The sequence below is a fragment of the Tachypleus tridentatus genome, chromosome 3 (genome assembly GCF_004210375.1).
Source record: "Tachypleus tridentatus isolate NWPU-2018 chromosome 3, ASM421037v1, whole genome shotgun sequence".
NCBI classification, from domain to species: domain Eukaryota; kingdom Metazoa; phylum Arthropoda; class Merostomata; order Xiphosura; family Limulidae; genus Tachypleus; species Tachypleus tridentatus.
The window spans coordinates 108320875-108334498 of record NC_134827.1 but is presented as its reverse complement, the minus strand read 5'-3'; the positions used below and the strand labels follow the sequence as shown (position 1 = coordinate 108334498).

Sequence of the window (13624 nt, the reverse complement as noted above, 5' to 3'; positions counted from 1 at the left end):
GTTTCACAACAATATTGATGTATTAAGACTAATGAGGGTTACCTTCCCTCTCAACCATTACAAACCACAATTATGCTTAGGAATAAATAAAGTTCACATATCACATAAAGCACAGTGTGGTGAGAACATTACATTTGTCACATTGGAAAGATGGCACTGAAAGAGTTCACATCAGTTGAAAGCATTGTGTGAAAATGGTATTTGACTCTGCATAGTCTGGAACCAATTATTATAGGTATGTCATAATATAGATGGTTTCAGATGCACTTATAAACAAGTGTAAGGATTAAGTTTCTCTTCATAGAACTTGTGATTTGAAAGATAACTGAACTTTACTAACTAATTATTGAATGATAATATCATAGAACCTTCACAAGCTTCCCTAAGTAAATAGGAAGAAACTCAAAACATAGTTTTCTTTCACCCACCAACATCAGCATGTAATGCTTTGTCCTTTCTTATGATAAGCCTTCCCGTCTCTATTTCTACTTCCAATCGAGATATTACAAGAATGATTGGACTTGACTGGTAAAGTAGACAGGCTGCTCGACGAAGGCGATTCAGCTGTCTCACAGCAGTGTAAGCTTTTAAGGACATGTCTTCCTTGGTTGGGGCCCGGACTAAAGTTGTGTCTCTCACACTTTCCACCCACAGTTTTGCAGCATCCACTAAACCAAAAAAATATTAAGCTACGTGAAAAAACAAACCTCTCAAAATGCATCATTTTGAGCTTCACACTGGATATTCAGATTTATTTTTCAGGCAGATGAAGGGTACTGTCAAAAATCACCTGATAAATATCTGTTGCTCTTCAGGCAGCATGAGAAAACAGATAATAAAAACCCATGTTATCCCCTTATTATAAATATCTGTTGCTCTTCAGGCAGCATGAGAAAACAGATAATAAAAACCCATGTTATCCCCTTATTATAAATATCTGTTGCTCTTCAGGCAGCATGAGAAAACAGATAATAAAACCCATGTTATCCCCTTATTATAAATATCTGTTGCTCTTCAGGCAGCATGAGAAAACAGATAATAAAACCCATGTTATCCCCTTATTATAAATATCTGTTGCTCTTCAGGCAGCATGAGAAAACAGATAATAAAACCCATGTTATCCCCTTATTATAAATATCTGTTGCTCTTCAGGCAGCATGAGAAAACAGATAATAAAACCCATGTTATCCCCTTATTATAAATATCTGTTGCTCTTCAGGCAGCATGAGAAAACAGATAATAAAACCCATGTTATCCTTATTATAAATATCTGTTGCTCTTCAGGCAGCATGAGAAAACAGATAATAAAACCCATGTTATCCCCTTATTATAAATATCTGTTGCTCTTCAGGCAGCATGAGAAAACAGATAATAAAACCCATGTTATCCCCTTATTATAAATATCTGTTGCTCTTCAGGCAGCATGAGAAAACAGATAATAAAACCCATGTTATCCCCTTATTATAAATATCTGTTGCTCTTCAGGCAGCATGAGAAAACAGATAATAAAACCCATGTTATCCCCTTATTATAAATATCTGTTGCTCTTCAGGCAGCATGAGAAAACAGATAATAAAACCCATGTTATCCCCTTATTATAAATATCTGTTGCTCTTCAGGCAGCATGAGAAAACAGATAATAAAACCCATGTTATCCCCTTATTATAAATATCTGTTGCTCTTCAGGCAGCATGAGAAAACAGATAATAAAACCCATGTTATCCCCTTATTATAAATATCTGTTGCTCTTCAGGCAGCATGAGAAAACAGATAATAAAACCCATGTTATCCCCTTATTATAAATATCTGTTGCTCTTCAGGCAGCATGAGAAAACAGATAATAAAACCCATGTTATCCCTTATTATAAATATCTGTTGCTCTTCAGGCAGCATGAGAAAACAGATAATAAAACCCATGTTATCCCCTTATTATAAATATCTGTTGCTCTTCAGGCAGCATGAGAAAACAGATAATAAAACCCATGTTATCCCCTTATTATAAATATCTGTTGCTCTTCAGGCAGCATGAGAAAACAGATAATAAAACCCATGTTATCCCCTTATTATAAATATCTGTTGCTCTTCAGGCAGCATGAGAAAACAGATAATAAAACCCATGTTATCCCCTTATTATAAATATCTGTTGCTCTTCAGGCAGCATGAGAAAACAGATAATAAAACCCATGTTATCCCCTTATTATAAATATCTGTTGCTCTTCAGGCAGCATGAGAAAACAGATAATAAAACCCATGTTATCCCCTTATTATAAATATCTGTTGCTCTTCAGGCAGCATGAGAAAACAGATAATAAAACCCATGTTATCCCCTTATTATAAATATCTGTTGCTCTTCAGGCAGCATGAGAAAACAGATAATAAAACCCATGTTATCCCCTTATTATAAATATCTGTTGCTCTTCAGGCAGCATGAGAAAACAGATAATAAAACCCATGTTATCCCCTTATTATAAATATCTGTTGCTCTTCAGGCAGCATGAGAAAACAGATAATAAAACCCATGTTATCCCCTTATTATAAATATCTGTTGCTCTTCAGGCAGCATGAGAAAACAGATAATAAAACCCATGTTATCCCCTTATTATAAATATCTGTTGCTCTTCAGGCAGCATGAGAAAACAGATAATAAAACCCATGTTATCCCCTTATTATAAATATCTGTTGCTCTTCAGGCAGCATGAGAAAACAGATAATAAAACCCATGTTATCCCCTTATTATAAATATCTGTTGCTCTTCAGGCAGCATGAGAAAACAGATAATAAAACCCATGTTATCCCCTTATTATAAATATCTGTTGCTCTTCAGGCAGCATGAGAAAACAGATAATAAAACCCATGTTATCCCCTTATATTATAAATATCTGTTGCTCTTCAGGCAGCATGAGAAAACAGATAATAAAACCCATGTTATCCCCTTATTATAAATATCTGTTGCTCTTCAGGCAGCATGAGAAAACAGATAATAAAACCCATGTTATCCCCTTATTATAAATATCTGTTGCTCTTCAGGCAGCATGAGAAAACAGATAATAAAACCCATGTTATCCCCTTATTATAAATATCTGTTGCTCTTCAGGCAGCATGAGAAAACAGATAATAAAACCCATGTTATCCCCTTATTATAAATATCTGTTGCTCTTCAGGCAGCATGAGAAAACAGATAATAAAACCCATGTTATCCCCTTATTATAAATATCTGTTGCTCTTCAGGCAGCATGAGAAAACAGATAATAAAACCCATGTTATCCCCTTATTATAAATATCTGTTGCTCTTCAGGCAGCATGAGAAAACAGATAATAAAACCCATGTTATCCCCTTATTATAAATATCTGTTGCTCTTCAGGCAGCATGAGAAAACAGATAATAAAACCCATGTTATCCCCTTATTATAAATATCTGTTGCTCTTCAGGCAGCATGAGAAAACAGATAATAAAAAACCCATGTTATCCCCTTATTATAAATATCTGTTGCTCTTCAGGCAGCATGAGAAAACAGATAATAAAACCCATGTTATCCCCTTATTATAAATATCTGTTGCTCTTCAGGCAGCATGAGAAAACAGATAATAAAACCCATGTTATCCCCTTATTATAAATATCTGTTGCTCTTCAGGCAGCATGAGAAAACAGATAATAAAACCCATGTTATCCCCTTATTATAAATATCTGTTGCTCTTCAGGCAGCATGAGAAAACAGATAATAAAACCCATGTTATCCCCTTATTATAAATATCTGTTGCTCTTCAGGCAGCATGAGAAAACAGATAATAAAACCCATGTTATCCCCTTATTATAAATATCTGTTGCTCTTCAGGCAGCATGAGAAAACAGATAATAAAACCCATGTTATCCCCTTATTATAAATATCTGTTGCTCTTCAGGCAGCATGAGAAAACAGATAATAAAACCCATGTTATCCCCTTATTATAAATATCTGTTGCTCTTCAGGCAGCATGAGAAAACAGATAATAAAACCCATGTTATCCCCTTATTATAAATATCTGTTGCTCTTCAGGCAGCATGAGAAAACAGATAATAAAACCCATGTTATCCCCTTATTATAAATATCTGTTGCTCTTCAGGCAGCATGAGAAAACAGATAATAAAACCCATGTTATCCCCTTATTATAAATATCTGTTGCTCTTCAGGCAGCATGAGAAAACAGATAATAAAACCCATGTTATCCCCTTATTATAAATATCTGTTGCTCTTCAGGCAGCATGAGAAAACAGATAATAAAACCCATGTTATCCCCTTATTATAAATATCTGTTGCTCTTCAGGCAGCATGAGAAAACAGATCCCCTTATTATAAATATCTGTTGCTCCCATGTTATAAAACCCATGTTATCCCCTTATTATAAATATCTGTTGCTCTTCAGGCAGCATGAGAAAACAGATAATAAAAACCCATGTTATCCCCTTATTATAAATATCTGTTGCTCTACAGGCAGCATGAGAAAACAGATAATAAAAACCCATGTTATCCCCTTATTATAAATATCTGTTGCTCTTCAGGCAGCATGAGAAAACAGATAATAAAACCCATGTTATCCCCTTATTATAAATATCTGTTGCTCTTCAGGCAGCATGAGAAAACAGATAATAAAAACCCATGTTATCCCCTTATTATAAATATCTGTTGCTCTTCAGGCAGCATGAGAAAACAGATAATAAAAACCCATGTTATCCCCTTATTATAAATATCTGTTGCTCTTCAGGCAGCATGAGAAAACAGATAATAAAAACCCATGTTATCCCCTTATTATAAATATCTGTTGCTCTTCAGCCAGCATGAGAAAACAGATAATAAAAACCCATGTTATCCCCTTATTAAAGACAGCCATGAATCTAAGTTTGCATAACTTTGACAGACAATAAATTAAATTAATGTTAAATGTACAGTACAGAGAAGTATTCTGTGCTGTTTGATAATTTGAAAACTATGGAAAACAGTCTCACAAAGTTCCCCTATTATAAATATGTTTCTAAATTGTCTGCATAAAACAAACAAACAATAAATGCTGCTCATAACTGCCCCTGTAATTCTCAGTCACTATGAGGAATCAGTTAGTTTCTGGGAAACATAAAAAAATACATTTTCTCTGACAAACAAACTTGCCTTTAACAACCTGTTCAGAAGAAGAAAGTCCTTCTGGTGGGGTGAGAACAAAGTTGAGCCACCTTGAAAAACAAAGTTCTTGTTTTTCCTTCCAACGTTCATCGTAGTACGTGTTTTTGGCAGCAAAAGGATTAGGGTGATGAACAATTTCTGTACAAACAATAAAATGAACAATTAAATACCAAATCTTTTTGTTTTAAATTCTACTTGAATGTCATGTAAAACAAAAAATACACTGACTTCTAGTTTGACATGTTTACTCAATTCACCTGATAGGAACAAACTGCTGTAATTAACACCTTTGTTCTCCTACACATCTCATAATTTAAGGTTTAGAAAAACAAATTGCACCAGTGTTTATCATAACTGTAGTACTTTTTGAGAAGATCTAGATATAACACTGTTTCTTAACACAACTGTCAGAGATTTCCCCAGTACGTTTTGCATCATGTAATTAACGAATATTTAACTTTTAAATAAAACAGAATAAATCTCAAATATTTGAAGGGAATTTAAATTATCATGTAAGCCTTACTTGAATTTGTAACTGAAATTAGAAAAACAGCATTTATACAAACTGATTCCTGAAATAATTATTTGATTTCAAAACATAAGACTATGGCTCCCCCTATCCTAAACTATAGTTTTTTTTTTAAATAACTGAAATAGATTTCTTCTAACCCGTTCTTCTTGGTTTAATTAAGGAGAGCTGGGATTGAGGAACACCCTTCACTTTCTGCAGTGCAGAACTTGCACTCATCCTTGACTTCTGATTTCCTGTAAGGAAATAAATATAAACAGTTGTAACAATAACTGTACACAGAACCAACGTTCCCGTGTTACTTAGTACACAGAACCAAACTGAATCATGCTACGTATCAAACCAATGAATCATCAGAAGAGTTTCATGGTACACCACGCTCCTGATCAGAATAGCATGTGGTATTAAATGTATATCTGAGTTAACTGTTAGTAAAACTACTGCTAACTGTGAATGAACCATGTATACATTCAGCCCTGGTTTAAGCATGTCAACCATGTGGTTGTTAAATATAGGGGCATGTTTTCATACTTGAAAATGTCCAATGTGACATACAAATTTAAATACTCTAGATGCAATTCTACATAGATATTTGACCACCACTTGGCTAGAGACATCCACAAAATAACAAAGAATGTAATTTTATTTATACTTAAGGACTCAAATGTAGCTTACATTTTGTATACAACCTGCAAATAAGAATGACACTCATTTATTTACAAATTTACTGAGCTACCTTGTTTAGTTTTCAGTGTTAATAGTGTCAACTTTATTACTCCGGGTTATTGTTTAAACATGGGCAACGGAAAATTCCTACAAGGGTGTTGAAACGCGAGTCCTAACAGGAGTAACAAGTGTGTGGAAGTTATTAAATAATTTTATTTATACAATTCACATGAGTAGAATCAATTTAATAGGATTACATAAAAAAGACTTGTACATTAATGAAAGGGTAATGTAAATATTAATGTTGAAAAAAATAAATGGGAGAAAACATGACTACTTACCATTGTCATGCTGAGCCTTAGATGATAATTTATGTGTTTTAATGTTGGGCATTTTATTATTAGGCCTTGAAATTTTAAGCTGAGAACTAACATCAGTTTCACAAGCAATCCTTTGAGATTTTGAAATTGGTCTAGGTGCATGAGAGCCTCCAGCTGACCCTTCACGACCTTTTACTCTGACCAACTTATTACTATTAGCCTTCTGGCCTGAATTAAGAGTTACCAAGTTTGAGCTGGTTTTCCCATTGTTTCCTTGTTTTTTCTCAGCTACTGGATTTATTTTCATGGTCCGAGTTTCTGTTTTTTTTACATTATTTCTTTTAGCTTTCAGATGTTCTTCAGAATAGTTTTTTCTATGTTTGTCACCTGAAGTATTTTTGTGAAGAGTATTTTTTACAATAGATACGTCCTCTAAGTCTTCAGAAGCAGGAAACAATTCACAAGCAGACGGATCAGAAGATAACAGCTGAGAATTGATAACCAAAGAAGGAGGATTTAGTTTTATCCCTGTGCTACACCGTTTTAAGTTCACGGACAATTCTGATTTAAGAAAACTGAAATCTGATACTGAATCTGACAACTCGGTTATCTGGGTTTCTGCTAACGATGGAGCCATTACTGGTTTCATGAAGTGACCATCTTTCTCCTCTTTCAAGTATGTTTCAGATTCAGGTTGTTCCTTGAAGTCAGTGGTAGACAACTGATTGCAATGTGGTAAAACTCTCGGAGAAAGAGCTGGTTCTGTGAGGATTACAGTCTCAGAGTTAATTTGTTGTTGATCTGAAGTGTCAAAACTTTCTGTTTCAGTAGACTTTGACAACATGCCAGTGTTAGAGTTCACATTCTGATCTGTAAAAGATGGTCCTTTGACATCAGGAAAGTTGGGAAAAGAAACATACTCAGAAGATGAAAGAACCACAGTTCCTGAACTTAACCTTTTATCTTCACGAGATGAACCAGCAGCTAGGGTGTTCACTTGAGTGTTCAGTTGGTGCAAACTTTGTGTACTAAAATATTGACTTAATCTCTCTTCTAGTACCATAGAAAACTCATAACATTTATGGACTACACCTTGTTCTGGAATACTTGGACTAACTATAGTTACAGAATCGCTTTTGTCTTTATTTAAAGCAGGTTGAATGACACTACACTCTCGTGTTGGTTTAGGTTCAGTGGCACCACACTGAAAATTTATTCCTTCAAATAAACTACCAGTGAATTCTCTCATTTCTCCACGTGATGACTTGTGCTCTAGAGACTGGACAGTTGCTTTTCTCTTCCCACCCTCCATCCTGCCATCTGTGACACGGGACGAAGGAGTATTCAAGGAATCATCAAGAAGAGGACTATCTTCACCACTTGATGGGGATTGGTTCAAACTGTCTTGCAAACTGTTATGTCTTTGTTTTACAAACGTAGCTCTTCTTAAGTCTGGCGTCTTGCCTCTTCTCGTAACTATTTTATTTCTAATACCATTTCTCATCTTCTGAACATCAATGTTTGAAAAACCACAAGCATTATTAGATTTAATTCTACAGAAATAATCAGATCTTTGTTCCAAAGGTCCTAAGTTCTGATTTGAAGAGAGGTCCTTTAAAACCTGTCGGGGAGAAGCGTAACCAGGAGAGTCTAAGAGATAAGTTTGTCTTCTCAGAGGGGTTCCAGGTAATGGAAACTGAACATCCTTTTCTGCAAACCTCCTGGCTACTGGGTCCAAGGCCATTTTCTTGGCAGGACTCTCAACATTTTCATCGTTAAGTTCATCATAGCACATTAACTCTGGCTCCTTTATCTGTCCAAATGACAATAATGCTTGGGACTGAGTAATTACTTGACTGCTTTCACTCAGGATGAATTCTTGAGCCAAAAATGGCCTTTTCTTTGGAGATGACTTAGGCTGTCCTATTGCTGAAGATGTGCAGATGGATTTCTTTTGCTGAGGCACCCATGTTCTCCGGGATTTCTATATTTAAAAAAACCAAAAAATACAAGTATTTAATAATAGGGCAACAAATAAACATTTTAAATTACACGTCAATAGAATTTTATTCAAAGAAATTTGTTTTTTTGTCCTTTTATTAAATGCTGTTTGGTATTCCTTCACAAAGACAATTTACTAAAACATTAAATACTCAAAACAGAATTTAAAATCATTAGTCATACACTACTATACTGAACAGGAACATGTTATTAAATTACAGAATCTTATTCAACATAAACTAGTGTGTGTCCATTACTATTCACTATGTAAGTTAGTTGGATTCAAACTCTTTGAAGATGTTAAACAGAAGAGACTTGTATTTGTGATGACAAATAGAATTGTAAACAAAACTTGACGACATCAAACCTATTTTAAACTGTCTTTAATACACAGACAGGTGTCATCCCTCAAGTGTATTTTTTAAGTAATTTCGATTTTGGGTGTTTAATCTCGAAAAAAAAAAACCAAGTCACACAGTCTTAGCGTGTCATATCTTTCTGCTCATTCCACCACAGTATCATGCTAATTCCTACTTGTTGGAGGTCATAAGTTTTCTTTACCTGTCACAAGTTAATTTTTTTTTCCTTTTAATTATAAAAAATATATTTAAGATTTATTTCTCCTTTAACTACCTGAACACTTAAATGACATATACCATCTCTGAAAAAAAACCTAAAACAAAAGTGCTCAAACTTGATAAATATTCTGTTTACAATATATCTTTACCGTGTTATCATTACAGTGTTACCCTGGCTTAAACTGAACATTTCAAACTGGAAAAAGAACTTTTGAAACACTTTAAACAATTGAAAATAATATTAAATATAGAGTAATAATTTACTTTTTTCTTTGGCTGTGGAACTACAGCTGTTCCTAGAAAAATGGCTTGAACTTTGTGTCCACTACTGGTCTTGAAAATTACAACTTCTCTAACACTACCTCTTTCCCGCGGTATCCAAGTGATACGGGTTTCTAATTCCTTCCCACTTTCCACAAAGATAACGTCTGAATCCAAGGAAAAACCCTTGGAAGTTGGAAACTTCTCAATTACCACCTCTTGTAAGTCTTCGGTGGGGTTTTTAAATACAAGTCGGCGAACTTTCTCCGCTCCAACATTCACTTCATCAAAACACACTCTTGGAAATGGAGCAAAGTGAGAAAGTGTTAGCACAGGTATTTCATCTTCCTCTGTGCTATTTTTCTGTGCTTTTGGTGGTGTAGGAGGTTTAACTGTGAACCACGTGGACCGCACTGGACGAAGACTCTTCACTGGTGATGCCTTCTTCAAGGGTGGTGGATCCATTATTACAAACCCTTTTGGTAACACTTGAAATGCTTGGTCCATCTTGATAATCTAGGTTCATATGAAAATAGCACAAGAATACAAATGTCCTTCAGGAAATCGGTTTCATCTATTCACCCATCAAAATAAACAAAGTAAAGCATTAAAATCAGACATTTGTTTCCATATACCTATCTAACAAGTTCATAAGCAAAATGTACACTAAAAACACAAATCCTCAGAAAAGTAGCACAAGAAATGAGTGCAGAAGTAGTTATAAGAATAGGCTTAACTGTTGTAATGTTAAGAGTACAAGAAATAAAACAGATGACAATCAAAAGAATGGACAATTTTGATGTAATAAGAAGAAATAAAAGATGGTTAAACACAGATGATTTTGGTGGCAAAAGTTTCTTTGAAATACATGGTTACAGATTATTTAATAGACAGAGTATTAAAGAAAGGCTTCATATGTAAAGTGTGAGTTGCATCCTGTCGAGGATATTAAAGATAATAGCAAAGATATTTAATCCATTTTGGTTTTATTAGTGAATACAAAGAGAAAAGGCCTTTAGTGTGAATTTATTACATACCACCAGATGTTACTGATGAAATTAGTGAGAAACCCTACAGTGATATTAAGATTTCAGCTATTAATGATGTCATAGTTATGGGTGATTTTGATTTCAGGCATACAGGTTGAGAAATTTTAGAGTCAAACCATGAGGGTGAAAAGTTTTCAAGATGACTCAATTCACCTATTACTCAAGGAACTTACTACAAACAACACTATATTAGATTTATAGTTAACTATAAATATATAAATGACAGAGAGTAGAAACTGTGGGAAATCTGAGTACACATGATTATGGTTTGATGTTTTGTTGGACTTGGAGATAAGGAACAAATGGTCAGTTAGAATTTTCAAAAACAAATTTTGAAAGGATGTGAAAAGAATTAGCTGCTGTGAATTTGGCAGCCGAGTTATATGGAGATACTGATCAGAGGTGGAAACTTTTTAAAAGATATTTTTTAAATATTCAAAGTAAACACATTCCTATAGAAAGAAAACAGTAGTTGCAAGTAAAAGAAAAACAAGCTAGCTAACAAACAGTTTAACTTTAAGAGTAAAATTACAAAAACATCACTAACATAAAATTGAATGGTATGACAGGAGACTTAGAAAAATATAGATTAAGAAATTTAGAGAAATGGGAAACCAGAATATCAAAAAGGATGTACAAGAAAAGGTTAATGTAAATATTAACAGTAAGGATTTATTTGAATACAATGAAAGTAAACAAAATATTACAATCAGGGTAGGATTCTCGAGGAATGATAAATGAAGGGTAGTACAAAACAATAGAGACAGCTGGATTACTAAATTTTGTTTTTTCTTCTTGCAAAAAGGAGAGTTAGTTAGAACTGACTGAGGTGTTTAATACTGTAAAAAGATATTGACAGCATTTAGGCATCATCTTTTTTCATATTTAACAATAATAGTTGGACTGGGGAACAAATCTAACATGCGATTTTATTTTTTTAACAGGGTGGTTGGGTTTTGGAATGGGTTGCCTTCAGATTTTGTGCAAATTTAAATGAGTTTAAAATAAAGCTTGACAAGTATGTGAATGTTAAGGGCTAGATTTAAAGTCTAATTTTTTAAAATTAATTCAGTTTAGCCTGGAACAACTAAGATGGACCAACAAGTCCTATGTTGTCCAATAATATTATTTCCAAGTTCTTAACTCTTGATTTATATATAATTCTACCAAAGAACAAATATGCACCTGAGCTTTCAACACTAAGCCTGTATAAATTTTTACTTAGCATTGCCAACTTCTCGTTCCACCCAAACACATCACCCTACGAAAATTCTCCAAGTCGCTAACACTTTTAGTAGCAGTTGAACATTTAATTATTTCTTCTATGTTCCAGGTAAAATTCCATACCTAACATCTCATCTTTAGATACAGTATTTATCGTTATTAATTGTAGTACTACTTACAAGTAATTATTATGGTACTAACCTTACTCGTTAATAATTACTAATCGCATAATTAAAAACTTTTTCATAAAATTAAATTAATGTTTACCTACTTCATTTTCACATTAAGTTTTTAAGATTATGTTAATAAATTAATAATAATAATAAACATGACTGCAACGAAAATTCGGTTTTAAGTCACTGAATTTCAAGTTTGTGAATAACTAGTATTATTAATATAACCATAATATATGAATACAAAAAATATTTACTTTTTAAAATTATAAAATGCACATGATTTGAATCGTAGGGTAATGGAAGTAAATTATTAAATATAACGTAATCGTTAACTAAACCTTCGGTATGCTGATTTCCCTCAATTTAATATCACCGCTTTTCGTTAACTTTTATTACAAACGTCCAACCGTTTAAACAGTCAACCAATCAGAAGATTTATCCCTCTAGTGGTAACAAGCTAACCTTTTATAAAATCAAATGACAGTTTGAAGTATTTGGTAATAACAAATTTTAAAACAAAATTAATCTGAACAAAATATCAGTACAGAGCTAATTTTAAATATGGTATAATATTAATGCAACCAACAAGTGTCATAATCCTGATCGTAATATCAAAAAAATGTACTATATCCGTTATCTATTTCTACACGGGCTATTTTAAGGTTGGTCAAATATACAATGAGTTGTTTCTCATTTGTCTTCGTGATTCGTGTTTGGTTAGTTAATTTTCAGATTTATTGGGCTATGAATGTAATATATAAGGGCCGTTTTCTTTATAACTTTCAAATTAAAGACATGCGTTACAAACGAATTTCATTTTAATTAATGATTTATAAACTTGATTGAGAGGTATTATTCGAATGGGAATTTAATTGTTTTAAATCCGAAAGAATAGTTATATAATTGTTCAAAATATAATGATTCTGAGAAACATATTTCATTAATTAAAAACAACAACTTGAGATTATATCCGGAGATTGGCTTAATTTTAAGAACTATCAACTCCAGGAAGTGATCTCAATCTACTTAATATAAAATGCAATTATTTATTTAAGGTATTATGTATCAGTTTTAAGTTATGTCATCTCCCAGTTACAGCGTTGTCCAAATAAGCTTTGAGGGTGTATCAAAGCTGCGTATCAGCTGTTATGAACTTTGTTTATTCTCATACAATTGCATCATTTCATTCCGAAGGATAATGAGGACTCTTTTACTTTCTCATTAGGCATAAAAAAATACAATTCTATGAAACATACCAATCCAAACGCGATACATGTATAAAATAAAACTAATTTAGATAACATTATTCACTGGTGATCTAGCTGGATTGATGAGAACCGACTAAGCTTTAAAATGCAGTACTCCGCTGATAAAAAATATTGAATATCATTACTACTTTGTATGTCACCAACAGTTATACTTTCTAATGCAAGAAATATGTAAGAATGGAAATAAATCTAAATTAAATTATCACATAGATAAGGAATTTTATTCATGAATTTTCTTTTGGGATACAGAAATAGCAAATATCAAACTCTACCTCTCAAAATCAAGTTGTAAATTAACAAGAAAGTGTAGCTGTCTAAGAATGGAAATATTTTCCCGTATTCTTAGTTCTCATATATAAGAACATTTAAAAGATAAATTGGATATATTAAATAACACTA

General features: G+C 33.1%; 1 protein-coding gene across 1 annotated transcript in view; it reads right to left on the bottom strand.

The window, feature by feature from the left end:
• The window catches only part of LOC143245944 (uncharacterized), a 54486-nt gene extending 42147 nt beyond the window's left edge, over positions 1 to 12339 (bottom strand). The window contains 6 exon segments of the mRNA XM_076492194.1: positions 429 to 668; positions 5142 to 5291; positions 5823 to 5918; positions 6690 to 8652; positions 9512 to 10082; positions 12212 to 12339. Of these exon segments, the coding sequence (XP_076348309.1) occupies positions 429 to 668; positions 5142 to 5291; positions 5823 to 5918; positions 6690 to 8652; positions 9512 to 10015 (2953 nt within the window). The 5' untranslated portion in view covers positions 10016 to 10082; positions 12212 to 12339.
• Positions 12340 to 13624: the final 1285 nt, after the last annotated feature.